At 43.3% G+C, this 27,730-nt stretch overlaps 1 protein-coding gene and 1 long non-coding RNA gene across 2 annotated transcripts in view; one reads left to right on the top strand and one right to left on the bottom strand.

The window, feature by feature from the left end:
• Positions 1 to 27,730, top strand: part of LOC138946018 (uncharacterized) — a 39,307-nt gene that overhangs the window by 9,315 nt on the left and 2,262 nt on the right. The window lies entirely within an intron of this gene.
• On the bottom strand, positions 623 to 27,705 carry LOC138945972 (protein mono-ADP-ribosyltransferase PARP14-like). The gene is made up of 25 exons (XM_070317503.1): positions 26,864 to 27,705; positions 21,895 to 22,172; positions 21,341 to 21,583; positions 20,795 to 21,031; positions 18,626 to 20,151; positions 17,982 to 18,021; positions 17,446 to 17,786; positions 16,179 to 16,406; positions 15,620 to 15,841; positions 15,034 to 15,070; positions 14,492 to 14,568; positions 13,553 to 13,780; positions 13,019 to 13,240; positions 12,447 to 12,564; positions 10,372 to 10,512; positions 9,979 to 10,044; positions 8,674 to 8,859; positions 8,002 to 8,196; positions 7,319 to 7,551; positions 6,588 to 6,797; positions 5,591 to 5,795; positions 5,061 to 5,221; positions 4,602 to 4,779; positions 4,004 to 4,296; positions 623 to 681 (listed from the first exon to the last, which is right to left on the bottom strand). Exons 2-24 carry the CDS (start codon positions 22,160 to 22,162, stop codon positions 4,019 to 4,021), a joined length of 5,640 nt encoding a protein of 1,879 aa, XP_070173604.1. The 5' UTR covers positions 22,163 to 22,172; positions 26,864 to 27,705; the 3' UTR covers positions 623 to 681; positions 4,004 to 4,018.

Consider the following 27,730-nt stretch of genomic DNA (forward strand, 5'->3'; position numbering starts at 1 on the left):
TTAAGTTAAATTTAGGTTGAACAAATGAAAAGGTAGTGTTTTCTCAGATTTATTTGTAGTCTAGGTAGTTAAACTGGGCCAATATAGCCTTTGGAAACATTTGACTTTCTTGCAGTAACTTAAACTTTTTTGGTGAGTTTTTTCAGCTGAAATAAAGTACGCCTGTAACCTTTCATGAACCTAATGTCCGTTCACAAAGTTTTGGATTGGATTGGATAGGATAAGATTTACAGTCCAGTGAGGTTACCCTCATGGAAATTCGGGCTGCTTTCTCCCTGGGGAAAGCGAGCTGCCATACATACGGCGCTACCCATATTTTTTATTTTTGTCCTGCATGCGTGTATTCATGTTTCCTGAGACTTAATGCCGTGTGAGATGGAATTTTATTTACTTCATCAAAGTTTGAGGTTACTGCTACAGAGAAACCACAATTTCAGGCCTTGAAAAGTAATGCTAAAATCGTTTATTGGGATCGCGAGTCTATGAGGCGTTTGCCTTTCTTGTTTAAAAAGAGGTGGTGGGCACAATTAATACCCAAAGGGATGTTATCAAATTGATTTGGCTGTAGTGATTCAACGTAATGTCTGTATAAAGAAACCTTTAGCCTATAACCCAGTTTGTGATGTGTAGAGGTCAGCCCTTCGTACATGTACCATTGTTTCATCGTCTTTGTGGTTTCTGCTGAAAAAGAAAACCATTTGCAATATGACTTTCAGCTTCTTGTAATCTGTATACGTAAACACGCAAGATTTTCCTGACCAGCGGGAGAATTTAACATTTCAGAAATAAATGTAGGATTTTGCCAATAACAGAGAGGAAAGTAGATGTTGTTAATGTTTTCAGTCTATAACAACATGTTCTCTTTTTATCACACAAAAATACTGTTGGGATGAGGACATAAGAATGTGAACATTAGGCGGGGGGAAATGTTTCAGTTATTAACGAAAGCCATGCTACAGTAAAACTGGGTTTTTTTTCAGATAATCTCTCAAAGCAAGTGCACCTGGGCAAACCTTATTCTTAAAGCAATGTTTGCTGCCAGTGATGCTTTTGGCGGAAGATGAACTTACATTATGTTTGTCTTTAGGAGTTCTCAAAAGTGTACTGTTGAGAGAAACTAGGAAATGTTTAACTTCCGAAAACCTCCAAATTATTAAAACAATTTTCTTTTTTTTTTCATAGGTAGTAATTTTCTGAGATTTTATCCTTTTAGACAAACAGTAAGCTTTATACATTTCTGAGGAAAGAAGCGTTGTTACGTAGTGAGTGGATTAAGCACGTATGGTTGATATCTGAATACGTTGTGTAAAATGTTGAAGGTAGTAATTACCAGAACCATGCTTGATTGTAGGGGAGCGGGATGTTAGAGATCTCTACTTCTCTAGGGCTAGCTTTATGAGGGCGGTACCCATCTCCTCTCCCTTGTTGCATTTGCCTTCAGGTACCCATTTCAAGCTGGTTGGACTAGAGGGCTCAGAAAAAGCGAAAATTTGCGATCGCACCGACTGGGGGTCGAACCCCGACCGCTTGCGCAAGAGGCAAGCGCTCTAACCACTCTGTCATTTAGGCTCTCTGTGTACTCTTTTAAAATAAACTTTATTTATAACTAACTTCGTAGTCAGATGTGCGTCGTTCCAGACTGTTTTACTGTAGACAAGTACTGAGATGACCGTCATTCTTGATTTCTATTCCTGCAGTTTATGTTTAGTAGACATCATTAACCTATAGTTCTCTGAGCTCATGTACCGGCCTCTATCTGCACTTGCATACATTAACTTTGGTACATGTATGAAAAGTATTGTGATATGTAGTGTTCGCTTATTTTCGTTATTTGTGTTTGAAATTTTGAATAAAGGGCAGATGAAAATAATCAGTGTTCTGAGCATGTGCTTGGTTGAAAAAGTTTATTACAACTTCTTAATTGAATCAGATGAAATATTTGCATTTGTTCAAAGATGAAATTATGACAATTCAACACATCAACAAACGCTGTGTTTCTCTTCAAGTCATGTACATACATTCTGCAAACACACACACACGTACACACACACACACACTATTGTACTACGTTGCAAGCCCCTGGAGCAATTTTTTTATTAGTGCTTTTGTGAACAAGAAACAATTAACAAGTGGCTCTATCCCATCTCCCCCCTTTCCCCTATCTCATCTCCCCCCTTTCCCCGTCGCGATATAACCTTGAATGGTTGAAAACGACGTTAAACACCAAATAAAGAAAGAAAGAAAGAACACACACACACAGTGACACACACACACAAATTCGAGCCACACACTACGTGGTATGAATTTCAAACAAAGCTTTAAAGATGCAGTCATCACAGTGGCGGTTCAACATTTCTTGAGACGCAAACATTAAGTCCCAATAAAATTATAAGGGTATTAAAAATGAAAGGAAACACATGCAACCACACCATTGACACAAACCAAGAACAACAGAGTCAATCTGTAGTGTTGCCGCATTAGGCCACCAAAGTGACACAATTGTATTAACTTAATACATTAATTTACCTTACGTATGTTTTTAAGATTGCCGAACCTGTTAATTATCTTACCAAACACCAGCCTGACCATGGTTTACCACACAATTGCTCATGGGGATTGTCATGGAATACAACAAATAAAATTTCATGATAAAAGTCAGACAGTACATGAAGCTTTTGGGGCTGTTTCGCCATAACGCTAACAATTGGCTGGAACGTTCAGACACTAATTCGTAGGCATTACTCGTGTGTGGTGTCTTCGATTCAGCTCCCCAAACCAAAATCTATAGCTCTTTGGGCGATTTCAAATGTGTTCTTGTTAACACGTGTGAATTACAGGCTCCTCTCAGGAGCAAAAAGTAGGACAGAAAATCAAAACAAAGGCAGCGGAGGAAGGACCGGGGCGCGAAGAAATCCAAGTATAGAAACAACATATCCTAACACAGCCATGTCAAATTTGAATAACTGAGCGCTCAAAGCTGATGTGTGGCGCATTATAGCACCCGAACCAAACTGTAAATCTCTTGTGGCGATTTTATCCTTAACTAGCAGAAATACCCGACTCGGCTTTGATCTCGCTGAGATACAACCAAATACCTACCCGTGCCGATTTATACATAACTAACACAAATATTGGATGGGAAAACATCTCCCGCTCAGATACAACGAAGTAGCTACCCACTTACACATGAAGTGCATGGGGACAAAACAAAACATCATTTTATTGTTAAAACTCACTTTGACAGAAAGATGGCAAAAGTCACACACACACACACACACACACACAAGACACACACACACACACACACACACACACACACACACACACAAGACACACACGCACCACATATACTGATCAAAAAATAGTATTGCACTCATTTTCGTACCCCACAAAATCATTCCCTTGTCATTTCATTCAAACTTTTTCTGCGACGGGCTTCGTGGCGTGGTGGTAAGACGTCGGCCTCCTAATCGGGAGGTCGTGAGTTCGAATCCCGGTAGCTGCCGCCTGGTGGGTTAAGAGTGGAGATTTTTCCGATCTCCCAGGTCAACTTATGTACAGACCTGCTAGTGACTTAACCCCCTTCGTGTGTACACGCAAGAACAAGACCAAGTGCGCACGGAAAAGATCCTGTAATCCATGTCAGAGTTCGGTGGGTTATGGAAACACGAAAATACCCAGCATGCCTACTCAACGAAAGCGGAGTGAAGCTGACTATGCTCTCAGAGTATAGTGTGGGGAACCCAAATGGGCAAACGAGCTCACACGTAACCAGACAATTCTGGAACGCTGAAGAAGAAGAAGAAGAAGAAAACTTTTTCTGCTATTAAAGGCCCTCCAATCCTGGCCCTAGATACAAACATATTCTCTCTATGTACAGTGTACCATAATGCGCACAACGATTACTTATTATATCCGCCAAGCCCCCCCCCCCCCCCCCCCCCCCCCCCCCCCGCAACAAGACGGAAACCGTCATATCTTGTAGTACTCCTTGACTGCACACCTTTCTTTTCCATAACTACGTGAACGTAATCAGGTACTGCGGATAGGCCTGCGTGTCGTTGAAGATGACGTACATGTCAGGGCTCTGCAGGTTGTTGGTGGCGGAGTCGCAGACGACGTGGTCCGATCGTGGCGGTAGGAACCTCATGTCAGACGACCCCAGCGTGGGATGACCGACCAGCACATGGCACTGGTACAGGAAGCGGCGGCCTGAAGAGTCGGGCGGGGAGTAGCGACAGTCTGTGGAGTAGCTGGACTTCGTCGCAAAGTACACGCCTTTCCCGTATGCCGTTGCTGCATGAAGAAAAATGGAAGCAGTAAAGAAATATCTTTGCTTCCTGAACGTGACTATGTAAGACCGTTTGCCAGTAGGGGTTTTCTCCTTATTTTGGGACATCCTTTCAGTTTCAACACTTTTAGTACAAGTAACACGATTGTGTGAACTTAGCACGGAGAGCCCGATTCTGAATTAAATACAATCGTTTGTGAAAAAAATATATGCTTCTACTCTCAATATCTTCATTACCATTGCAGAAGCTGCGTTTGAAGCTGTAAACTAAATACTTTCTGCTTCTACGCTCAGTACGTATTTTCATTACCATTTTTGCCGCAGTAGCTGCGGTTGAAGCCGTGGTTGTTGATGTTGTGGATGGCGTCAGGAGAAGTTCCATGCCACAGAGTCCTCTCGTTGGGAAAGCCTGGTCCGTTCTGCTTGCCCATGTGGGTCTTCTTGGCTTGGTACTGCTGGTACAGCATCACGTTCTGGATGCGATCCACCTGAGATTAAAAAACACCTGTGTTACAGGGTGACGCGCTGATCGATCTTCTCACTACAGCTCCGCGGGAGTCGTTCCACTTTCTTTCTATTGTAGTCGCTGGGATAACCTGAGTGTTTCGTGATCTCTGTGTCTCCTCCCAAATGGGCACCATTTTCTTTACTGAAGCATCAAAATATGTCGAAATATACATTATGTCCTCACTTTAAAACAGGACCAAGATGAAACACCGGAGAGAAACAATATTTTTAGGGCGAGATATTTTTAGGGTGAGATACTTACAGAGACGATGTTGATGGAGCTGTTTGCAATCGTGGCCATGATGTCTTGTTTCACTCGCTGATACTCCACGTCAGAGGGCTTCAGATTGACCAGCATCACTGGCTCGTCGCTGTCGTGTGGTGTCCACGTGTCTGGTAACTGGATTCCGCTGCTCTCGGTTTCTGTCAGGCAAAGTTTGTCTTGTATTGAAAAGACTCACTGCTTTCCTACAGTCATCACAGATATCCATCAATACTGGTAGTCTCGGTTAAGCTCAGCACTATGAAACACACAAACACGAGCCACACGGCGATTACACAAAAGGACACACAAATACACACGCACAAACCCGAACACGCACAAACACACACACACACACGCACAATCACACACCAACGTAAACACAGACACACCACAGACACAGACACGGACAGAGAGAGAGAGAGAGGCATCGAGAGAGATCGACACACAGACAGACACAAATAAACAGACAAACAAACAATAAGATCTGACAAAACCTCATGAAAATACCTTTACAAAATCTGCCCTACCTCGAGATTTTCGAATCACCTCCACACTTTCCTCCTCTGAGGGACAGTCTCTGGGGTACTCCACCATGCGGTCAAAGTCGATGACATACACCGCGCCCTCTGTGTCCACGATCTCCGCCGTCTTCTGTCCCTGGACGTACGCTGTCTCGATAATCTTGTTCTCCTTCGGGCCGTACTCCATGCGCTTGGTTTCTGTTTTCGTACGCTGGTAGTGGAACATATAACAAAATAAGTTCAACGAAGATCGAGACTGCCAAAGACACTTTCCTTGCTTGTGCAAATGATCAAGTCAACTAACACAGGTCTGTTCAGGATTTTTCGTGGGATAAGAACGCAATCCACTTGAACACTAACATACTAAAAATGAACAACAGCCTGTCTGCTACATTATGCAGAGTACGAACGTTATGCCGAATTAAGATTGACATGTACGAAATCTTTTCAGCGAAAAACATCCGCTCTGAACAGAACGCAGCCAGGTTGTAGATATATGTTAGTGTGTGTCCAAGAGCAAGGGAGATGTCGTCCCATGTACACGCCTGAACAGAACTGTGGTGATTTATATACATGTACAAGCCTGGACAGAACTGTGGTGATTTATATACAAGAAAGCTGTCACAGAATGGGAAGTGTCTTTATGTGGCAAGGTCAGTGATAGGTGACATGAATGCATTAACGTACGTACGTTCTCCAAATCATTTACTTCAAAGACTCCAGAATTTCATTATGAGGAATCTGGATCGTAGTGGACGCAGTCAGTTGACAACGAATTTGGCCTGACCACCGGCGACTCGGTTGTCAACCGGCTCTAGGTACATATTTTTCGATATTTTATTTGTCCATAAAGAGTCTACCCCTCCCCTACTCCCCCCCTCCCCCCCTCCCTCACCCCCCTCCCCGACCCCCCCCCCCCCCTTCACATGTCCGTAAAACCCAACTGCACGAGTAGTAAATTAGACAGCGACAACCTGCCGGTAACTCTCATTGTATAGTTTACCTCCAAGAAGCTCCACTGGACCATGCCTGCAATGAGAGACTCGTTTTCTCGTTCTCTGCGCTGATGTTCGGCGGCCCTGAGGAACTCGCTGACGTCTTTTTGCACACGTGGCAGTACGTCCACCACGCCCTGCAGCTCGTAGCGCCCCACTTCCCGCCACACCTCCATCCTCACGTCCGCTTCCTCCGCTATGTCTCGTATCTGTCTCATCTGAACAGTCAGCACACAGTCCGGTTAAAGGTACATCTACTGACTTTCGCTTGAGAGTTAAAGGTACTATCCTTCCCGCAGGAGTTAAACTAGTGTACATCTTGCAGGTGTTAAAGGTATCAAGCCATAGACGTAAGACTCGTGTAATTACTCAGGTGAGCCATACATGAACTTCGCTTCAAGGTTTATAGACACATGAAATGAGAACGTACAACGGATTCAGATAGTAGTGGCGCCCCCCCCCCCCACCCCCCGCGCTCTCTCTCTTTCTCTCTCTCTCTCCTTACCCCGACCCCTCCCCCCCCCCTCCCCCCCCCTCCCGCATAATTCAGCATACTTTTTTTTACCAGCGCTGGCTGCCTCTGTCTGTTTCTCTCCCTTATCCTCCATCCTAACACGTTCAAAGGGCAGGATCAACCCATTGTGGTGACCGTAACATCCCCCTCTTTATAACTTATCTGTTCAATCTCTCTTTCCCGGCCCTCTCATGTTCCCCACCCCCCTCCCTCCTGCCACCCTACCTCGTCGTTGTTCAAGGACTTCAGGGCGGGATCGGTGTAGACCATCTTGGTGACCGTGTCCTTCACGTGGTCGTCAAACGCTTTGAGAAACTCCTGCACGGCCCCCTCGCTTTCAGCATAGATGTACAGCTTGGCGCCTTTCTGAATCGTGCCAGGCCGGTACGCAGCGCTAGCTTTGCTTTTATTCTGCACTGCGGAGCCGCTGTGTCTCCACCGTACGGCATTCTTCACAGCTGGAGACAGAAGGGCAGATTGTTTTTGACTTTTTGTGTTTGGAAAATCCAAACAATTACTTGCCGATGTTTGAAGCATTATTATAAGAAACGTTACCCACTCATTGGTAAGGACATCATCTTGAAAACAACGTTAACTGGTTTTAGTTCAGAACATTTTTGAAAAAAGCAATGTGGTTACGAGCATTCTTCAAACGAGAGACACTCTGCAGAACAGTTAAATGCACAGAACAGAACCTTGAAGCACACATAACAGATCTGAGCAAACAGGCAAACCATGAAACGCAGAACAGAAGAATGAAGCATACAGACAGAACCACGATACACCCAGAACTGTAAACACATAGACAGACAGAGGACACGCAGGGAAATGAACAGTTTAGGTCAGACAATAGAACACATAGACAGAGCCAACAAAACACACAGAAACGAACAATTTTAAGACAGAACCTTGAAACATGCGTTTGCCGATGGCTGATGTCCTCTTTTCTTTCCTAGGTTTTATCATTTCGTTCTGAAAGACCCTCCTGAACTCAGGCACGTGAAGACTGTCGGTCAGTACCACGCGCACTTCTTCAATATGGTGAGCGTCCTCAGTACGACAGAATTTGGTCACCGCCTTGAACAGGTCACTCGCAAGTTTACCTGTGGACAAAGGCTTTTCAGGATTACTAATGTACTTTTGAAGATGGCAATTTACAAGTAATAATATGCGGTGGGAGAAGTCATTTAGGGATTGACAATGTATTGTGGAAAACAACATCTTAGTATTAATAATGTACTGTATAAGAAGATACATCTTAAATGAGACAAACTAATATAAGAAACATAGCAGACCATTTACGAAATCCTAAGTAACTTGAAAGTTATAAAAGTAGCATCACATTTCTTCATTATCACACTATCCGAAATTTAGCATTGTGAACTTCCACTTAAAAACCGTCGTCGACAGGAGTAGCTGTCGATTAGGGGGCCGTGTTACACCAGACAGCAAAGATAAACGCAACTAGTTGCGTACAACCGTTGCATGGAACAGTTTCCGCCGACCGTCACTGGTCACTTTGTAGCTCACTCGTGTTAAATACTGTCTACAGCGGCCCCTGTTATTTCACAAAATCTTACTTGTTGAAGTGCCGAGGTTTGGAATGGCAACAGACTTGGCCCTGTACGACTCCGCTTCCTCTAAAACAGCCCTAATACCCGAGCTCCAGTTTCCAGAGAACTTTTTGCCATCAACATGTAGGATCATGCTGCTTTTCAGGTTGGGGCCTGAAGTCACTGTTGTGCCCTTGTTGCAAATGTCTTCTCCTGCAAAAAAAAGCACACCAATTTGTAACGCAGCTTGTTGTCTTTATCACTTTCTACCCCACCTATGTTGACCAAGTTTCTTTTAGCCGAGACCAGCTGTGCTGCAGCACTGGTCACTCAGAATTGTAGTAACTGTGTAGTAACTGTGTATCAACACGCTGGAATGCAGGCGTTAGATGGACGTTACAGTAAGGGATTGAAGCTAACAGTCTGAGCGGATATATCCGTACCTGGTCAGATAGAGCCATATGAGTGGGTACGGATATATCCGTACCTGCATGGGAGACAATGAGTTAAGATTACATTGACAACGTTGCTGGTCAATAATGACGCAATCAGTCAGCGAGTAACGTTATCAATCAATCACCTACTCGAACATATATACTGGCAAACTGAAAAAATTGCTCTGGGAACACTGTGTATTGGCTGTACTCTTGGGAAAGGTCTGTTGACAAAGGAATATGTGAAATGTTACAGTCCCTGGTGAATAATTACACAAATAATCAATCATGACATCAACCTAACAACCTCGCACACACCCGGGAAAAATTAAACAAATTGTTGTTTTTAAGCGACGGGCGCAGTGACCTAGCGGATAAGACATCGGCCTCCAATGCGGAAGGTCGTGGGTTCGAAACCCGGTCGCGCCTGGTGGGTGGAGATTTTTCTGAATTCCCCGGTCAACTTATGTGCAGACCTAATAAAGCCTTATGCCCCTTCGTGTGTACACGCAAGCACAAGACCAACTGCGCACGGAAAATATCCTGTAATCCATGTCATGTCAGAGCTCGGTGGGTTATAGAAACACGAAAATACCCTGCATGCTTCCCCCGAAGGCGGCGTATGGCTGCCTGAATGATGGGGTAAAAACGGCCATACACGTAAAAACCCTCTCACGCAAAAACATGAGTGAACGTAGGAGTTTTAGCCCATGAACGAAGAAGAAGAAGAAGAAGAAGAAGAAGTTGTTTTTAAGCAACTGTGGTATCACTTTGATTAAGTGTATGTGTGCACGTGTTAAATCATACAGTTTCTGACAAAAATGTCTGCACTTTGCTCAGCATTAAAGCATCCACCTGAGACAAGTAGAGTACAGAACACCCAATGTAAACGACTTACGTTTCGTTTTCAGTTCCTCTTCCAACTGCATGCCACACTTGCTTCTCAATGACCTGCTGACTGCATCTGCAAATTTCATACATAACACATCAAGCAATCCAATTGACTCGGTTCCTTGCAGTCAAAGTAACCTGACCCAAACACTCAAGAATAATATACGAAAATGAGAACACACAAAACCCGAAAAACATCGACTGTAGAAATTATTTTGTATGTAGCTCAAGACAAGAACGACAACAACACCGCCAACACCACCACCGCCACCACCATCACGACGACCACCATCACCACCACAAAGACAACACGAACAACAACAACAAGACTCAGCTGCTACTATGTACTGTCTTCACGTACGAAAGAACTGCCCCAATGGGCTAGGAATAGACGACCTACCCTTGCTGAGGTCAAGCTTCTTGTTCGTCAGGCTCACTATGGCGTGTACGTCTTCTTCGCTGATGTCTCCTTTTTTGACCGTGACACGAACTCCCATTAGGTCACATTCCCAGTCCTCGGTAGCAGAAACGTTGGCAGGTACTTTGACAACAAAAAACCCACATATTTTGAATATCACTGAATCTGCAGTAGACCTGGTGTCAGCTACAATGAATGGCTTAAATTTGCATCGTTGACCCCAACCATCCTACATTTATCGTTTCTTAACAACTGGCGTAAAGATATAAATCAATTTGTGCTGTAATCAAATAATACACGTTTCCTTGATTTTGTTGACAGAAAGTCCACCTGAGTTTGTCTTTTTTTTTAAGTCAACCTCTCATCATTTGCACTGAAGTTTTATCTGGAGAGATAAGACCAACCCTCAAATCCAGTGCGCGTTTAATACTGCCGTTTGAAAGTTATTTCTCTCCAGACCTACTCCAAATTTAATTCGTGCAAAAGAATAAACTTTCATACTTACGGTAGCCATGGCTTTTACAACAGTGTCTGATTTTTACAAGCTTTATAACTGTTACAGACAGCACACAAATGTATATGCAAACATTAAAAAAGACTTTCAACCTTGGGTAATTTTTTTCTTGTACATGTTTTCCCAAGTCCTGTGTCCTTTATCTATATCTATATACCGCTTGTGTGTGTGTGTGTGTCTGTCTGTCTGTCTGTCTGTCACTTCGCGATGCACGGCCAAAGTTCTCGATGAATCTGCTTCAAATTTGGTGGGCATATTCAGGTAGACCCCGGACACAATCTGGTCGATGAAAATTTTGAACACGTGCTCTAAGCGCAGCGCGGTTAACCGATTTTGGTTTTTCTGTTCATTCATTCAGATCCATTCCCAGTAACTCTTCCTTATCTTCTCCAGTGTTTTGCGCGTTTATCTCCCTTCCTTCGTGTGGCGTCAATCGCGTACGGTATTTGCAAAAATACTGAATGAGAAAGTTTGATCTTCCGATCACAGCTACGGTATCTTCCTGAACTCAGGTCAAAATGAGTACGGCTCATTCTCTGAGATAACTGGCGATAGCCGTTGAGTACGGCTCATTCTCTGAGATAACTGGCGATAGCCGTTGAGCGATGACTGATCAGAATGTTACGGTATGACAAGCAGCTTCAGATATTCCCGTTATTATTTTTAGAATGTCACTGTCCACAACGCTTTCCTTGCACCCGTTGTCCTCACTGTAAAAGTACAAAGGTCGAATCTATTCATAGCCACGCGAAAAATCCACTGTCATCTATCTCTATACGGCTTCTGTGTGTGTGTGTGTGTGTGTGTGTGTGTGTGTGTGTGTGTGTGTGTGGTGTGGTGTGGTGTGGTGTGGTGTGGTGTGTGTGTGTGTGTGCAAATCCACTGTCATCTATCTCTATACGGCTTCTGTGTGTGTGTGTGTGTGTGTGTGTGTGTGTGTCACTGTGTGTGTGTGTGTGTGTTTGTGGTGTGGTGTGGTGTGGTGTGGTGTGGTGTGGTGTGTGTGTGTGTGTGCGTGTGTGTGTGTGTGTGTGTGTGTTTGCGTTGCGGTGAACCGCAGTGAATAAATACTCTGTTTCGCGATACGAATTACGAAAATAAACACTTTTTTGTTCGGCTCTATTCTTCACTTCTTTCACTTCCGCCACACAAAAGCAGCGCTTTTCTGCACAGCGCTTTTCTGCAAAGGTAGTACATCTAAGTATTGCAATTCGTGTACAAAATCCCTCCCATCTTCAAAATATTGCCACTAATATATATATACTACTCTACATCAAACATGGTGGGCATATTCAGGTGGACCCCGGGCACAAACTGGTGGATGAAAATTGTCAACACGGTGCTCTAAGCCGGCGAACCGCCACGCTGCATAGGCTTACTCTGTCTTGCGATTCCTCTAGCTCTATATCGTTTAATTGATTTGGCAAAATTCTTGTCATCCACATAGGGTCGCACAAAGGCGAATGTTTTAAGGTACGTGTACTTTACGTTAAAAGCAAATACTTATAAAAGGCTCATGCAGTCACAACTGATTTGTTTTTACCTTTCTTGGAATGTCCCGGTTCAGAAAATGTCCGTCTGTGTCGTTTTCCTTTCATCTGCTTCGCTGATGGGGAAAGACACGGTCGCCGTGGGATGAACCATTGAACCTTTTGGAACTCCTGTCACAGACACACCATTTCCTTCAAAAACAAGCATTAACTATTCTCGAGTATATGCAATGTACTCACATTTTGTTTGGCTAAACCAAACCCCACTCCCGTCTCGTACGCTTGAATCGCACCTGTCACGCACACGAGCAACAGTACTTGAAAAGTCTTTAAAGAACCAACTGCGTTCGATTTTAACAGTTACGAAATAAAGTTCGACACAGACCCAGACACAGACGTAAAGAGACAGACACACAAAAACTGACACACGCGCAGGTACACGCAGACACACACAGACGCACGAATGGACGCACTCGCGCACAGACACACACACGCCATATGTGCACACTGGTACAAGTGGAAACAAGCACACCGCAGGTGCGATCTTGTTCGAAATATTGCTCACGTACAGATCTGTTGACACAAACACATCTCACAGAGACCCGGATGTACTAAGACATGTTACCGTCATCGTCTGAGCGTCTTTGTGGTAGACAACGATTTTGACCTCCCTCAAAACGCTGAACGGATTCGTCTGCTGGAACTGGCGAATTGCTTCCATCATGGTCTGTGCCACTTCATTCCCCGGGTAAGACAGGTTGCCAGTCCCAAGAGCGGGAATTGCAATAGACGTGAATCCACTCTGGTTGCACTTGGTCAGACATTCCACAACCGTCGCGTGTAACGCCTGTGATACAAATGCAACATGTAATGTCTGGTGAAGGACGAGACAACATTGTAACGCTTTAAAAATGAAAATAAAAGAGATATTTAAAAATTGTTCTGTTCATGGAGATAAAGCAAACACAATTTTATATTATTGTTTTCTACGAAGGAATCCACTCGCACACATTTTTTAAAGACTGCCATGTGCCGAAAACGGCTGAAACGACGATCACAGAGGCATCGTCGTGAGGTTTGGTTTCTTTCACAGCCATTTACAAACCGACCCTCTTTCCAAAAGCAAATAAACACAACCAACCTAAAACTAGTGAAGTACCTGTTTCGATTGCTGCCCAGCCCAGTGGGGCAAGCTGATGTGATACAACTTTCGACATGATAGAGCGTGACCTCCAGTGACAGCGATGTGTCCAGGCCTGACGCCCTGTGGATGCTGTGTCCTGCACTCGTCCTGCAGACCCGAGCCTGCTGCCTGTAGAATGGACGACGACACAGCGCCGTTGCTGAGATCAAGGTCGGTGCTGGTTGAGTTCACGATGACGTCAACCTGTCGACACAGTGCGTGACGTCATCCCGTTTACATAAGACGTGGCTACAACGAATTTAGCTCATGACGTCAGAATACTGTCACAAAACGTGACGTCAACATACATATATAGCATGTGTCTTCTACCTATGCACAAAGTACGTGACGTCAACCTACTGAAAGCACCTGACGTCATTCCAGTGACACATTAATGATCACGTGACGTCAACCTACTGCTAGAGTACGTGACGTCCAGCTGTTGACAGAGCACGTGACGTCAGAAATCGACATGGCACGGGACATATGAGTTACTTTGTGATTAGCATAATTATGGTTTATCACATGACTTCGGTTTGTCTTTTTTCATAAATCGACATGGCACGGGACATATGAGTTACTTTGTGATTAGCATAATTATGGTTTAATCACATGACACCGTTTGGCTTTTTTCATAATTTATAATGTTAACAATTCACTTGAGGTAAGATACCTACTCAAACAAACCTCCAAATTTCCGTGCGTGTAAGACGCATTGTTTTCTGAATAGCTGGAATATTTCCCTCAGGTAGATTCCTTTTCAGGTATTATTTCGCCAGAGTCTTGGGAATACATGAAAATTGACCCTCGGGATAATATGCCAGCTATCCAGGACTCGGGGGTGTGTAACCTATATTTCTTCCAGGAAAAACAAATAAATACCAATAAATAACTTACAGGTCAATGTAAGCTTACCTGTTGTCTTGAAATTTCTCCTGAAACAACGTTCACTGTCATTTGTCGGGATGGCCCAGGACTGGAAGTTTGCGTCACTGTGAAGCACAAAGTACATGAACAGCACACATATATGCGCAAGGCGTGGTTTTGTTTGAATGATAAGTGCATTGACAACGTGGTAGCTAGGTGTACGCAGTCAGCGCGCTCGTATGCAGTAGAAACGAACACCTATCGCGAACACTAATTCCGTGGCACCAAGTAAACATTTGGGCTGTATGACTGTTGCCATGTAGTGTTTGTTTAATGCCACTTAACCGTTTAAGTCAGGTCATCTTTTGAGTTCATTTACCATATTTGAACATGAATACTTCAGATTTCATTTCCACTCGCGGAAAACACAAAGAGAAGTCAAGTTCAATAGTGTTAGTCTTTTAAACAAACTTTGGAATAACGATGACATGATATAGATAACTAATTAATAACCTACAGCGAGCAAGAACACAAACAGCAATAGTATATGAACTATTATCTGCACTTTATCCATGGAATTCAAAATGTACCTCCTGTAAGCTGTTGCCGGTGAGCTTGTTGGAAAGCCTGCACACACATTCATTACAGATCATTCAAATAACAAACGGTTAAAAATATAAACTATCCAAAAATTAGACTTAAGTCAATACAAAATTGATAATTTGACCGATTGCCAAATAACAAAAATCAATTTAGGTCAAAGTGAATAATTATACATGTACTGATGATTAATAAAGGCCCCTGTGTTACTATTTGAGCTTACTCTTATATTAGCTTTGGTTATGATTTTACCATAAGATTTCAGTAAAGGTTTGCCCTGTTGTTGGAACGTCGAAGGAAGGGTGTCTCAACATTGGAAAACCCTGCCATTACGGGGCCAAGATTTGAAAGTTTGATTTTATTCAACAAAACGTTGACTTTCCCTGATTTATGTTTAAAAAAAATAGTACCGAGTCGTTCTTGTGATACTTCTGCATCGTCCTGTTACTTTTGCACTAAAATATGGAAGAACGGTGCGAAACCAGAAACGCTCAACGTTAGAGCACCCAACGAAGGGCCCCCTCCCTTAACATTTTGGTAAAAGGCGAACATCTCATCACGTTTCACACAACATACTTGCACACTCTGAACGTCCTTGTGATAGACAATGAGCCTGACATCCCTCAAACCACTGAATGGACTGATCTGCTGAAACTGCATGACCGCTTCTATCATGGTCTGTGCCACTTCATTCCGGGGGTAGGACAGGTTACCAGTACCAAGTGCCGGTATTGCTATGGACTTGAAGCCACTCTGGTTGCACTTGGTTAGGCAGTTAATAACAGTTTGGTGCAGTATCTGAAATCATTGGTTATAATTGTCGTGCATGAGTCTCTCAGGACAGTCATTACCACTGCTCTTTAAAAACTGAAAGACAGGTAGATAAAAAGACCAGCCCATACATCCATATATACATACACGCACGCTCACAAATACCTATCTCGAACACACACACACACACACACACACACACACACACACACACACACACACACACTCCTACCTGCACGCATACGTACAGCCACAGCAGAATATTCTCTCTCTCTCTCTCTCATCTCTCTCTCTCTCTCTCTCTCTCTCCCTCCCCCCCCCCCCCCCCCCCCCCCCCACTTCTCCCTGCCGTCAAAGGCCCAACCTGCTTGCTTTGCTGCCCAGACCACTTCGGTAAGGTGACATGGTACAGCTGCTGACAAGACAGTCTGTAACCTCCAGTGGCAGCGATGTGTTCAGGCCTGACCCCCTGTGGATGCTGTGTCCTGCACTCGTCCTGCAGACCCGAGCCTGCTGCCTGTAGAATGGACGACGAGACCGCGCCGCTCTTCAGATCGAGGTATTTGCTGGTAGAGTTGACGATTACGTCCACCTGTTATACAGAGGGAAGGACAGTAGTCACTGAACGTTATGCAGAGGGAAGGACTTTACTCCCTGACTGATAGGCAGAGGGGAGGACTCTATTCACTGACTGTTCTGCAGAGGGAAGGACAGTACTGACTGACTGTAATGCATAGAGAAGACTTTACTGACTGACTGTTATGCGGAGGGAAGGAATGTGCTCACTTTTTGTTATGCAAAGGGATGGGCTGTACTGATTGACCGTTATGCAGAGGGAATGGCTGTACTGACTGACTGCTATGTAGAGGGAAGGACTATATTCACTTGCTGTTATGCAGAGGGAAGGAATGTTCTCACTGGCCGCTACACAGAGGGAAGTACGGTACTTACAGACCGTTATACAGAGGGAAGGACTGTCCTCGCTGAATGTTACGCAGAGGGAAGGACTGTACTCACTGACCGTTAAGGAGAGGGAAGTATTGTATCAAGTTCATTGGCCGTAATGCAGAGGGAAGGCCTGTACTGATTGACCGTTATGCAGAGAGAAAGACTGTACTCACCCTCCTTCCTACTCACTACTTCTCGTAATTTTCAAAAATCGCCTGGTTAGGCGATTTTCTGGGTGTGGTCTTCATTCGTATCTGTTTTGTGCAAGTATGATTTGAAACTAAAACAACATTTGTGTTGAATTCATTTACTCATTCAGTATGCTCACTGATCCTTCGCTGTGCGGTTACCTTTTGAATGGTTTAAAACAAACCTGTTCAATCACCACCGCAGAGTCCTGACTGTACTGTGAGAAATATAACCAGCAATTATACCAGCTTAAAAAAAGGGAGGACGGCTTGCAAATTCCTCTTCTAAAACAGTTCAGTAAATTCTAAACTTGTATAGTTCTCAAAGTGTACGTCCATTTTCAGACTAACTACCATGTTAGGGCAAATTTCAAAAGTAAATAAAGTTCATTGGCGCTTAACTGCATCGCCAGTGTTGTTTTATCGAAACAAACGTCTGAGAGTTTTAATGGGCAAAGGCTTTCCGATTCTACGTCGCGACTGTCTGCTACCTACTTTCTGCTTGGCAATCTCCCCTGGGACGACACTGACAGCCAGTTGCACTGGACGGTTGGTTCCTCTCGTGCTGGACATGGATGCTGACCTGCGTGGTGCGGGCGCTGGTGGTCGGGGTGGTGGTGTTCGCGACGGTTGACCTGGTTTGGATGGCTGTGCCAATGCTGGTTCGGCTGTCTGTGCTCTTTTTGGCTGAATTGAATGTACCGATTCTGGTTTGGCTGACTGTGCAAGTTCTGGTTTGGCCGTCTCCATTGTTGCTGATTCTTGCAATGGTGTGGAATTTGCTTCCATGGTGTCTGAATCTTCGGTTTCTTGTGCCACGGATGCATCTCCTTTTTCTTAAACACACACACAATTCCGTTACAACTGAAGACACTATATACCTGTCTTTTTTTTTACGTATTTCATTCACGGTCATACAAATACAGGAAAGAAACGCACAAGATTCGCCGACGAGAAGCCGTTATAGCTTAGAAAAACAAAATGGTCAATTCTAAGATACATGAAATAAAACACAAAGTGAGCATACGCACCTGATGACAATGTCAGAGTTGACCTTGCATTTTGGAACACCTGCAAAACACAGTTTTGTGGTTGTTTTAATTTGGTATTGTTGTCATAAGGATCCAAAACCCCATTGTGACAAGCCATTAAAGTAATATGCGTTTAAAATGTAAGATTGCTGTCATAGAAAAGTTGTTTTTGTCTCTTTTGCCACAAAAAGTACTTTCGCATCATGTGACATACATGCAGAGTCTGCCCATTCTTGAAACAATCTCTCTCTCTCTCTCTCTCTCTCTCTCTCTCTCTCTCTCTCACTCTCTCTCTCTCTCTACCTTTCTCTCTCTCTCTTTTGCTCTCTCTCCCTCTCTCTCTCTCTCTCTCACTCTCTCACTCTCTCTCTCTCTCTCTCTCTCTCTCTCTCTCTCTCTCTCTCTCTCTCTCTCTCTCTCTTTTGCTCTCCATTCAAAGGCCATAAAAAGCCAAGTATTCCCTACATCAGATTTTATCGAAGTAACCTCTCTCCGTTCAAAACTAGTCTGCAGGTCAATGTGGTACGTTAACAATTTCAAACAGAAGAGCAAGAGTTTAAATTAACTTGAACTGTTCAGATGACCTGGCCATAATTAAAGTAGTACAATACAATACACATTGAAACCACACACAACAAACTTACCCGTACTCCAGTCGTCTCCCACTCAAAGCCAACAGTACATCGGTGAACCAATTCCAGCTTCCTCAAGTCTTTGTCCCGTTTGTCAGAATTCAGGAACTTCAACCTCTCTTCGCTCTCTATAGTTTCCTCTTGAACCATGATCTTTTCTTCCAGTTCCTTAAACCTCTCTGTTAAAAGCGTCAATCCAGGTTGTGTTCCGCTGGCTATAAATTTGGTGTCATCTTCATCAGCCGTCACTTCAACCTTTTCGTCTCTCAGGCTGGTAAAGATCAAATCCAGTTTCTGTTTCCATGCAGACGACACGAACTTGTGGCGAGTGGGCGAGAGACGAAGCTCTATTTCGTAAATGGTATTCTTGCTGATGAAACCTTCCACCTGCAATGTGACGTCATCAATGACGTCATCAGTGGTAGTGATGACGATCTGGGTCCTGTCGTCGGCAGGAGTGACGTCAAGCCCGGGGTGGCTTTCTCTCAGCCCCGCCAAAATCTGACCAAAGTCCCGAGTTTGTAGGAGTGTAGTTGACTCCGGGGACAGCTGAACAACTCTCGTGACCACTGAGTCCTTGACAATCCTTGCCGCCCTGTCCGCATCAGCTTTGGTCAGGGCAAAAACGACGACTTCGTTCTCTTCAACCTCCATGACCGCTGTCACGCCCTTCGCTTTAAATTGTCCGAGGATGTAGTCCTGTGTGTGTTGGTTCCGCTTCAAGACCTTTATGGTGCCTGTTGATAGTTCTGGACAGCGTACACTTTCTTCATTCTGGAGGTAGGCATACATCTTAACCTGGGCGTTTTTCACTTCGTGAGATACGCCGCGAAAGATCGCCTTGCCATCGCTAATGGTGACTTTGAGATTTGGATACTCTGTAGCCATCTCATCGCTAAAGGAAGCAGCCTGCAGCAGTTCTGCCCTGTACGCTTTCAGAGAGACAGCTTCTTCAACCTCGTCTTTCTGCCGTTGCGTGTGCGCGTCGACATCCATCACAATGTCTCGAAGCTTTTCTGCAACCGTATGCACTTTGTTCTGAGATCCCACAACTGTGACACTTTGTGTTGATGCTTCCATCAGAACTAAAATATCTGGACATTCCAGTTCATTTAGTCGGCCCCCTATCGTTTTCTCAAGCAGAGGCCAAGTCAGCTGTGCAGCGACTTGAATTCTTTCCACGTGAAGGCGGCTGAGAAAGTCACTGACTGTTCTTCTGACGTTGTCGGTCCACGTTCTAGCCAGCAAGCGAGCATTCCGAACAGACGGAGTCAGGTTACACTCGATGACAATGTTCTTAGAGACGATGCAAACTGACGCATGAGCCTGAAGAAGGTGTTGGGTAAGCTGATGAAAGTATGCTGACTTTTCGGTCAGAAATATGCTTTTGGCTTCATCCTCCACAACAACATCGTCAGGCATCCTGAAAGAGGCGGGGTCATCAGTCCCACCTGACGGACCGAGGCAATCCAGAAACGTTCTTGTCTCCAGCTCCTGGTCATCCAGCACGAGCTTCCTTGTCAGTATGGAGTCCAGCGCTGAAACAGAAATAGTACGCCCGCTTTGGTTACCTGCTTCTGTCATTGTCCTCCAACCCAACCCCCACCCGACCTCTTTTTGGTCCCATCTTTTTGCCCACCAGCACAATGTTTTGGCGACAGGAGAGAGGAGCTACATCGCAATCTGTCATACCGCTTCTTGTGGCTTCTTGGCGCCTTGTTTTGCTTCTGCCCAAGACTTCGATGGCTGTGCATTTTTTAGAAACAGGCAATGTGCGCGTGAACTTTTCAGGAGCAAGAGCAAAGCTCATACACTCAACCTATTGTACATGTCACAGAAATGGAGCAACGAATAGTGCTATTATTTGTCAAATGGCCAACAAAATTAGTCCAAAGTGGTACGCCTATGCAGATCTTATAAACGATGCTAAGTACTTTAAAAGCAGTTCCCTTGGCTTCACAAAGAATCACAAAGGAACCGAGCGACCTTGCCCTTGGTCCTTATAGGGCCTACCTTAATTGAGCCCAAAGTTGACATCGCGCAGACTTTTCAAAGTCTTTTTTACCGATAATTCACAACCAAAACTTCGTGCAGCGAGCTTCGTGAAGTAGACTTCCAGTTCTACGGGGATGATGATCACGAAGTCGACGTCACCCAAATAATATCAGGTTTGACACCAACCTTGATAGTCGTGAAAGTAGACGAGGCATCTGTCGCCCGGTGGTATCCTCTGCACTGTGTGCACGGGCGCCCCGCCGCTCCGCTTAGTGTTCTCGAAGAACCATTGGATGGTCTCGTCCTTGGTCCCCCTCGCCACGTTCTCCACCAAGACACAGTTAGACACGGGGACCTTTTCCGCTGACAGCTGCTTTCCTTTCAGCTTCTTCTTGTTGCATTTGTCCTGCACCTTGTCAAAATCTGAAAGAGGTTGGGGAAAATAGGTATATTTTTTCTATTACGTCACTCCATTTATTCCAAGACATCAACAATTCATCCTCCATCGATCGCCCTGAAGAGAGAGAGAGAGAGAGAGAGAGAGAGAGAGAGAGAGAGAGAGAGAGAGAGAGAGAGAGAGAGAGAGAGAGAGAGAGAGAGGATAAAAAGGCGGGGGGGGGGGGGGGGGGGGGGCGTTGCCAATTTTGTTAGTCAACTGTGATTGTATTTTAACGCTAAGTGCTTTGGACTTAGCGTTTTTATTTATAACATGTTTTTAATTAAGTATCAGACCTGGTTCCGAGTCGAACGTTGCCAGGACGACACCCTCATCATCCCCGTAGAGGATATCCTCAGGCTCACATCCGGTGATGTTCTCAAGAAACGTAGTGAGGTGGTCTTTTGAGACGTCGTTAGGAACGTTCCGGAACAGCAACTTGTTCGGGTAGTCGGGTGTGGGTTTGGGTGGAAGGAGCAGCTTGACGGTCATGCCGTTGTCTTCGATCTTGTGTTGCCGACAGCACACTGCTTCAGCGTCTGCACAACACACAGACAAACCACAGCTTGGAAAAGTAGTCCTCTTTAAGATGCAAAAATGTGGATATCAAAGCAGTAGTTAAATGTGAGTTAATGAGATATAATCAATGAATATTTGCTGGAATGCAGATGCCGCGTTACATGGCAATTACATATTTACCATTTCAAAGTTTTCTTTCATGCCAACAGACGCTGACAATGCCATCAATTTAAACTTATTTTGTGGAATGAGCACAGTTCTTACAATTTTAGGGAGATGGAGACAAAAGTAGAAGGAAGAGGAGGAAATCTGGCGAGAAAAAACAGCTTACCTTCCGCGCTGACAAAAGTGACCCAGACAGTTTCGTTCTCCTTGTCCACGACCACCGTCTCCACCGGTCCCCCGACGTCAGGTTTTTCAAAGTAGAGCTTGTAGACGAGTTCATCAAGGAGCTGAGTAGTCGGTATCACTTCTACTGTTCTGGGAGGACCTTCTGATTCCGGCAACAGCGTGTCGAAAGTAACCTCTGGGGGCCTGTGATCTGTGCGATGAGGGTCGTTCTCATGCTGGTGTTCCTGTTCATGTGGCATTCTTTTCATTGTTGTGGGTCTGTTACGGAAGAACTTTTTGTTTAGTGTTTTGAAATTAGAAGGCTTTTGAAGTTGAAGGCGTTCTTTCGTTTAATATTTCCTTTTTTGTTGTTGGGGGGGGGGGGGGGGGGGGGGGGGGGGGGGGGGGTTGGAATGGGTATCAACAGATTTCATCTATTGTAGTCTCTTCAAGTACAAACTACCAGGTGTTGTTACTTCCTCACACTGACCACTGTGACAGTATACGCACGTTCTGTTTTGTTCCTTCTCGGCCAAGCTATTTTGGTTATACATAAAAGTGTGTTCCTGGTTATATGTTTTCTACAATACCCCTTATAAATAGGTTCTGCTCCAAAGAATGACCATCTGTCTGCCTGTTTGTCTGTCTGGCTATATGTCTGTCTGTCTGTCTGTCTGTCTGTCTCTCTCTCTCCCCCTCTATCTCTCTCTCCCCCCTCTCTCTCTCTCTCTCCCCTCTATCTCTCTCTCTCCCCCATCTCTCTCTCTCTATCTCTCTCTCTATATCTCTCTCTATATATATCTCTCTCTCTTCCCCTCTATCTCTCCCCCCCTCTCTCTCTCTCTCTCTCTCTCTCTCTCTCTCTCTCTCTCTCTGTATCTCAGTCTCTTATTAAACATTACTATACTCCAAAGAATGACTGTCTGTGTGTGTGTGTGTGTGTGTGTGTGTGTGTGTGTTTGTGTGTGTGTGTGCGTGTGTGTGTGTGTGTGTGTGTGTGTGTGTGTGTGTGTTTCTCTCTCTCTCTGTATACATCTGGCTGTCGCTCTCTTTCTCTCTCTCTCTCTCTCTCTCTCTCTCTCTCTCTCTCTCTCAGTCTCTCTCTCTCTCTCTCTCTCAGTCACTCTCTCTCTCTCTTCCACTCTCTCTCTCATACTTAGTATCGTTACTAATTTCCACGAAGTGTATTCCTGATGGATAAGCTTAATTGCTACCCAAAGAGAAGCGAAAGAGAAAATGAAATCAGATGAACACCATTATGCGAAACTGTAACCAGAAACAATCCAGAATGCCCCAGACGATGCGCTGTGTGTGCGCTATTAATAGCGAGGATGTCAATAATGTGTTGGCAAGTTACAAACGATTGCATGTGCCTGAGGTGCTGATGCACAATACGGCCTGAGCTTTGAATTAGCTTTATTTTTAGACACAACGAATGCTTTTCTGAAAATATGACCTGTGCTCAATGCACTTGCTACATTTTTGTCTGAGAGAAATTCGCTTTCACCATGGATTTATTTACTTATCCATATTGATCTGTTTATCTATTTATACCTTATTATTTCACAAATGTTTGCGTATTCACGTATGTATGCGAAAATACATATCTAGAAACATGACCTTTGCTTCCATGTGCTTACTTTCTTCTCAAACATCTTTGAACATCTCGAAGAATAAAATAATGCATTGGATGCATGCCTCCGCAAAACTGAACGCAAAACGAAAGGTTTTGTACACACTTAGGCAAATAGATGTCTCGCGCACATAAACGTAAGGTTACAGAATGTTGAACGTTGTTAATCAATCCAGGCCTAAATGCACCGAATGATATGACACTGATCCCGCCCCAGCTGGTGTCGTCTGAGCCCCTTATTAATAATAATAATAATGCAAACTTTTATAGCGCTATTCTAGAAAAATTTCTACTCTTAGCGCTTTACAATACATACATCGACCAAGCATACTATACACGCACAGGCAAAGAAACAGACCAAACATAACCAACAAACTATACATGCACAGGCAAAGAAAACGACCAAACTTACAATACACGCACAGGCAAGATAACGACCAAACATAAGCAAACATACTATGACCAAACATAACCAACATACAATACGCGCGCAGGCAAAGAGAACAATCAGCACATGTAATAATTACTGACAACTAATAATGCAGGCATACAGTGACAATCTAATACACAGCCTAAGCACAAGAACCACAGTAGGCTTCTATATAAAAACGTGTCAACAATACTATTTACACACACACAAACACCACCTATTCCGTCCAACACCCACCCACCGGCAACCACCCTAACCCCCACCACCCCCGTCCTCCATTCACACATCACACGTACGTTTGCCACAGTCCTCACTCTACAACAGTGCTCACTCTACAACAGTGCTCAGTGCTCACTCTACAACAATGCTCACTCTGCAACAGTGCTCACTCTACAACAGTGCTCACTAGCGGAAAACTGCTGCCCGTTCACAACCAACTATCTTTGATACGTGCATATATACGAAATAGTGATGTATGCTGTTTTACAACCTCGACGGTAAAACCAAACTAGCAGGGGCATGCTCCCGGTTGTTACCCAAACTTAAGACGATGAAACCAGATACGAGTCTGTATTGACATTGAAGATGAACAATCCTGCCAAAGCAGATCGGTATCGAAAGATTGAAGGAATAAATACGATTCAGCTGTGTCTTCGTCGGTGAATACACTAAAAAAACTGAGGTGTCGTTCTTCCCATGTAAACGATTCAACTCACCTACTTAAATCTGGCCAAGTTTTTAACGTGGGATTAGACCATATCTCTACTTGGAGACATATCAAAAATTAACAACCTGGGTCTTGTACAGAGTGGAAGATTTCTGATGAATTGATTTTCTCAAGAGACATTATATTCATCAAAATATACTCACTCTGCACAGCAAGCATTCATGATATTGATTTTCGTTATGTGTAAGGCTATGCGGGAAGTAGATTGTGCCCTTAATTAAGTATGAAAGAGAAGAAACACAAGATACAAGTTATACGATTCAGAAATGTTCTTCAGTGGTTAACTATCCTTAGCGGATTATGACATTATTCAGTTATTCTGCAGAAAAACCAAAATGCTGGAGAAAAACTGTCTTTTCTGCAGCATTTCTGGATAATGTCATCTTTCGCCGAAGCAGCGTTTTTTTCTGGAGAAAAACATTTTACTGCAGTAAAATTGGAATCAAGAATGCTGCAGTAAAACGGTGCTGTTGTTTTGCTGCAGAAAACCTGTTTACACTTTTTCTTCTTCTCCTTTAACCAGGTTTATGCTCTGTCTTTATCCTGAGCTGGATAAACAGCAGCAGCTAGGGGGTGAGTTTGCCAACACTTTAATGCAATCAATCCACAATCCTTTTTGGCATGATGTATTGAAACACTTCAAGAAATTAAGCATAAAATGTATACCAACTGATGTAAGTGAGTTTAATGCAGAATGTATCTTTTATAATAGAAATATTGTAATTGGAAAACACACTGCATACTTTAAAGATTGGACAGAAAGGGGTATTTTCCAATTCTGTCATTTACTGAATGAAAATGGCATTCTATTGAATTTTGTAGATTTTCAGATAAAATTTCCTACGTTGAAGGTTAATTTTTTGAAATTTGCAGGACTGGTCAAATCTATTAAGGCATATCAGAAAAAGATAAATGTAATACAGGAGGCAAACTATGAATTGTTAAAACAAAAACCATGGACAATAATATTTGAAGGAAACCATAGTGTCCAATCGTGTTTGGCCTCGGCAGACTCAGCCCCAGCTGGTGTGGTAAAATGGAATGGTATTTTTGATAACCTCAGCTGGAACAAGATCTTTTACTTATGTCATAAGACAACAGTTGATTGTCAGCTAAAATGGTTCCAGCTGAGGTTAATTTATAGGGCTTTGCCCACAAACCGCTACTTATTTCTGAGAAAAATTGTTGAATCTTCTGATTGTTCGTTTTGTAACAATGAGGAAGAAACAATTAATCATTTGATGTGGCATTGCCAGCATATTAACAGGTTTTGGCAGGAACTACAGGAACTGTTAAATAATAGTTGTTATCATGTTACTAATTTCCGGTTTTCGGAAGCGTTGGTATTGTTTGGAGTTCAGGAAAATATGTTCACTGATAAAGCGTTAGATTTCATTATTTTATTGGCCAAATTTTATATTTACAAATGTAAATGGAACTCTGAAAGACCGATGCTTCCGATATTCTTGAAATTTTTGAAAAGTAGATATTTATTGGAAAAGTACAAGGGGGGATTAGCAGAAGATAAGTTTGACCGCCTCTGGCAACCATATTCTAACCTGGTTTCATGAAAATTGTCCAGTACTAGGCTCTACTCCTCCTCCCTAATTCGTTAACAGTATCTTGATATATATTCTGTTGTAAACTTGAATCTTGTAGTAATCAATATTATTTAAAGGTCTAGTAGTTGTTGTAGTCAAACGGTCCTATACAGTGCCTCTTTAACTTTCTCCCTCTCTCTCTCTCTACTTCTCTCTCTTTTCTAGATCATTCTTTTTATGCATGTTGTATGTATGTATGTGGCGATGTGAATTGTGATGTAATGTATAATGTGTTGTAAAAAATAAAACAGGAAAAAAATATTAAAGAAAAAAAAAAAAAAAAAGTAAAACAACATCTCCGTTTTACTGCAGCATTCTTGATTTCAATTTTACTGCAGAAAAACTGTTTTACTGCAGAAAAAACGTTGCTCTCGCGAAAGATGACATTATGCAGAAATGCTGCAGAAAAGAACGATTTTTCTCCAGCATTTCTGTTTTCCTGCAGAATAACTGAATAAAGTCATCATCCGCCAAGGATAGTTTAACTGAACACCGAAGAAAGCAATGAAGAAGACATATATAGTGACAAGTAACAGAACAATGTTGTTATGTAATGCAAATGAAATGTAGCATACTCACCTTTTTATTTAACTGAACCCGAGACGCGTTAATTATTTCTTGATACGAACGTGCACAGCTGCAAGCGGATACTATGCACACTCCTCTAACACTCAACTGTTAATAACTTAAGACATCAGTTGTCGGAGTGATATGCATGTGTAGTCTAACGTTAAAACACGTCCTGGTTCTACACTCACACAGAGAGAAGAGAAACGAGGTAAGCTTACAGTTATTTGCCAGCTTTCAGCTAGGCTTTTCCGCTCTTGCATCATCCATCACATCACACATCAATTTTAGAAAGCAATTTGCAGTGAGTCAGTATCCTACTTTCGGTTTTGCGGTTTTCATCGAAACGTGATGTGTGCATCAGTTTTGCGGCGTGCATACGAACACAACGTTGTCTCGCTTTTATTTCTTCATTATACTGATAGTTTATACTTGAGTGAGTTTCGTTCTGATAATTAAATGAGAAAGATGTACTGTTTTTGACAGTATGCTGTGGTTTTGCCTTTCAACATGGAGCTGTATCATTGTCACATAATTTTATATTTTGTGGCAATGAAAGGGGAGCTAAATCGACAACGATAATGTTTGCAAAGTTTGCCCACGTGAGCTACAGCAGTTTACAAGGTTGCTTCCCCTGGACTGAACTGTATGCACTCTTTGTTTATATTTGCTATTTTAACATTCGGGAATAGTGTTGGTTATTACTGAAGAAGAAAAACAAATCTGGTGATAAATATTTTACTAGCTAAGTACCAAATAATTAAACAAAACATATAAACAACAATATATGAAAACGACTAAATAAAATTAAAAAAAGTAAGAAAGAAACACCTGAGTAAATACATAAATAAATGAATTGGATTTCCCGTTTACAAAAAT

The sequence above is a fragment of the Littorina saxatilis genome, linkage group LG13, assembly GCF_037325665.1.
Source record: "Littorina saxatilis isolate snail1 linkage group LG13, US_GU_Lsax_2.0, whole genome shotgun sequence".
Classification (NCBI taxonomy): Eukaryota; Metazoa; Mollusca; class Gastropoda; order Littorinimorpha; family Littorinidae; genus Littorina; species Littorina saxatilis.

What these genes read in the sequence shown, in the direction of transcription:
- LOC138945972 (XM_070317503.1), bottom strand. Translation starts at nt 22,162, where the DNA reads ATGAAAAGAATGCCACATGAACAGGAACACCAGCATGAGAACGACCCT. An exon ending in AGAGGAACTGAAAACGAAAC is followed by an intron (nt 8,860 to 9,978) that starts GTAAGTCGTTTA and finishes TTTTTTTTGCAG; the next exon opens with GAGAAGACATTTGCAACAAG. An exon ending in GCTCCATCAACATCGTCTCT is followed by an intron (nt 4,780 to 5,060) that starts GTAAGTATCTCA and finishes TTTTAATCTCAG; the next exon opens with GTGGATCGCATCCAGAACGT.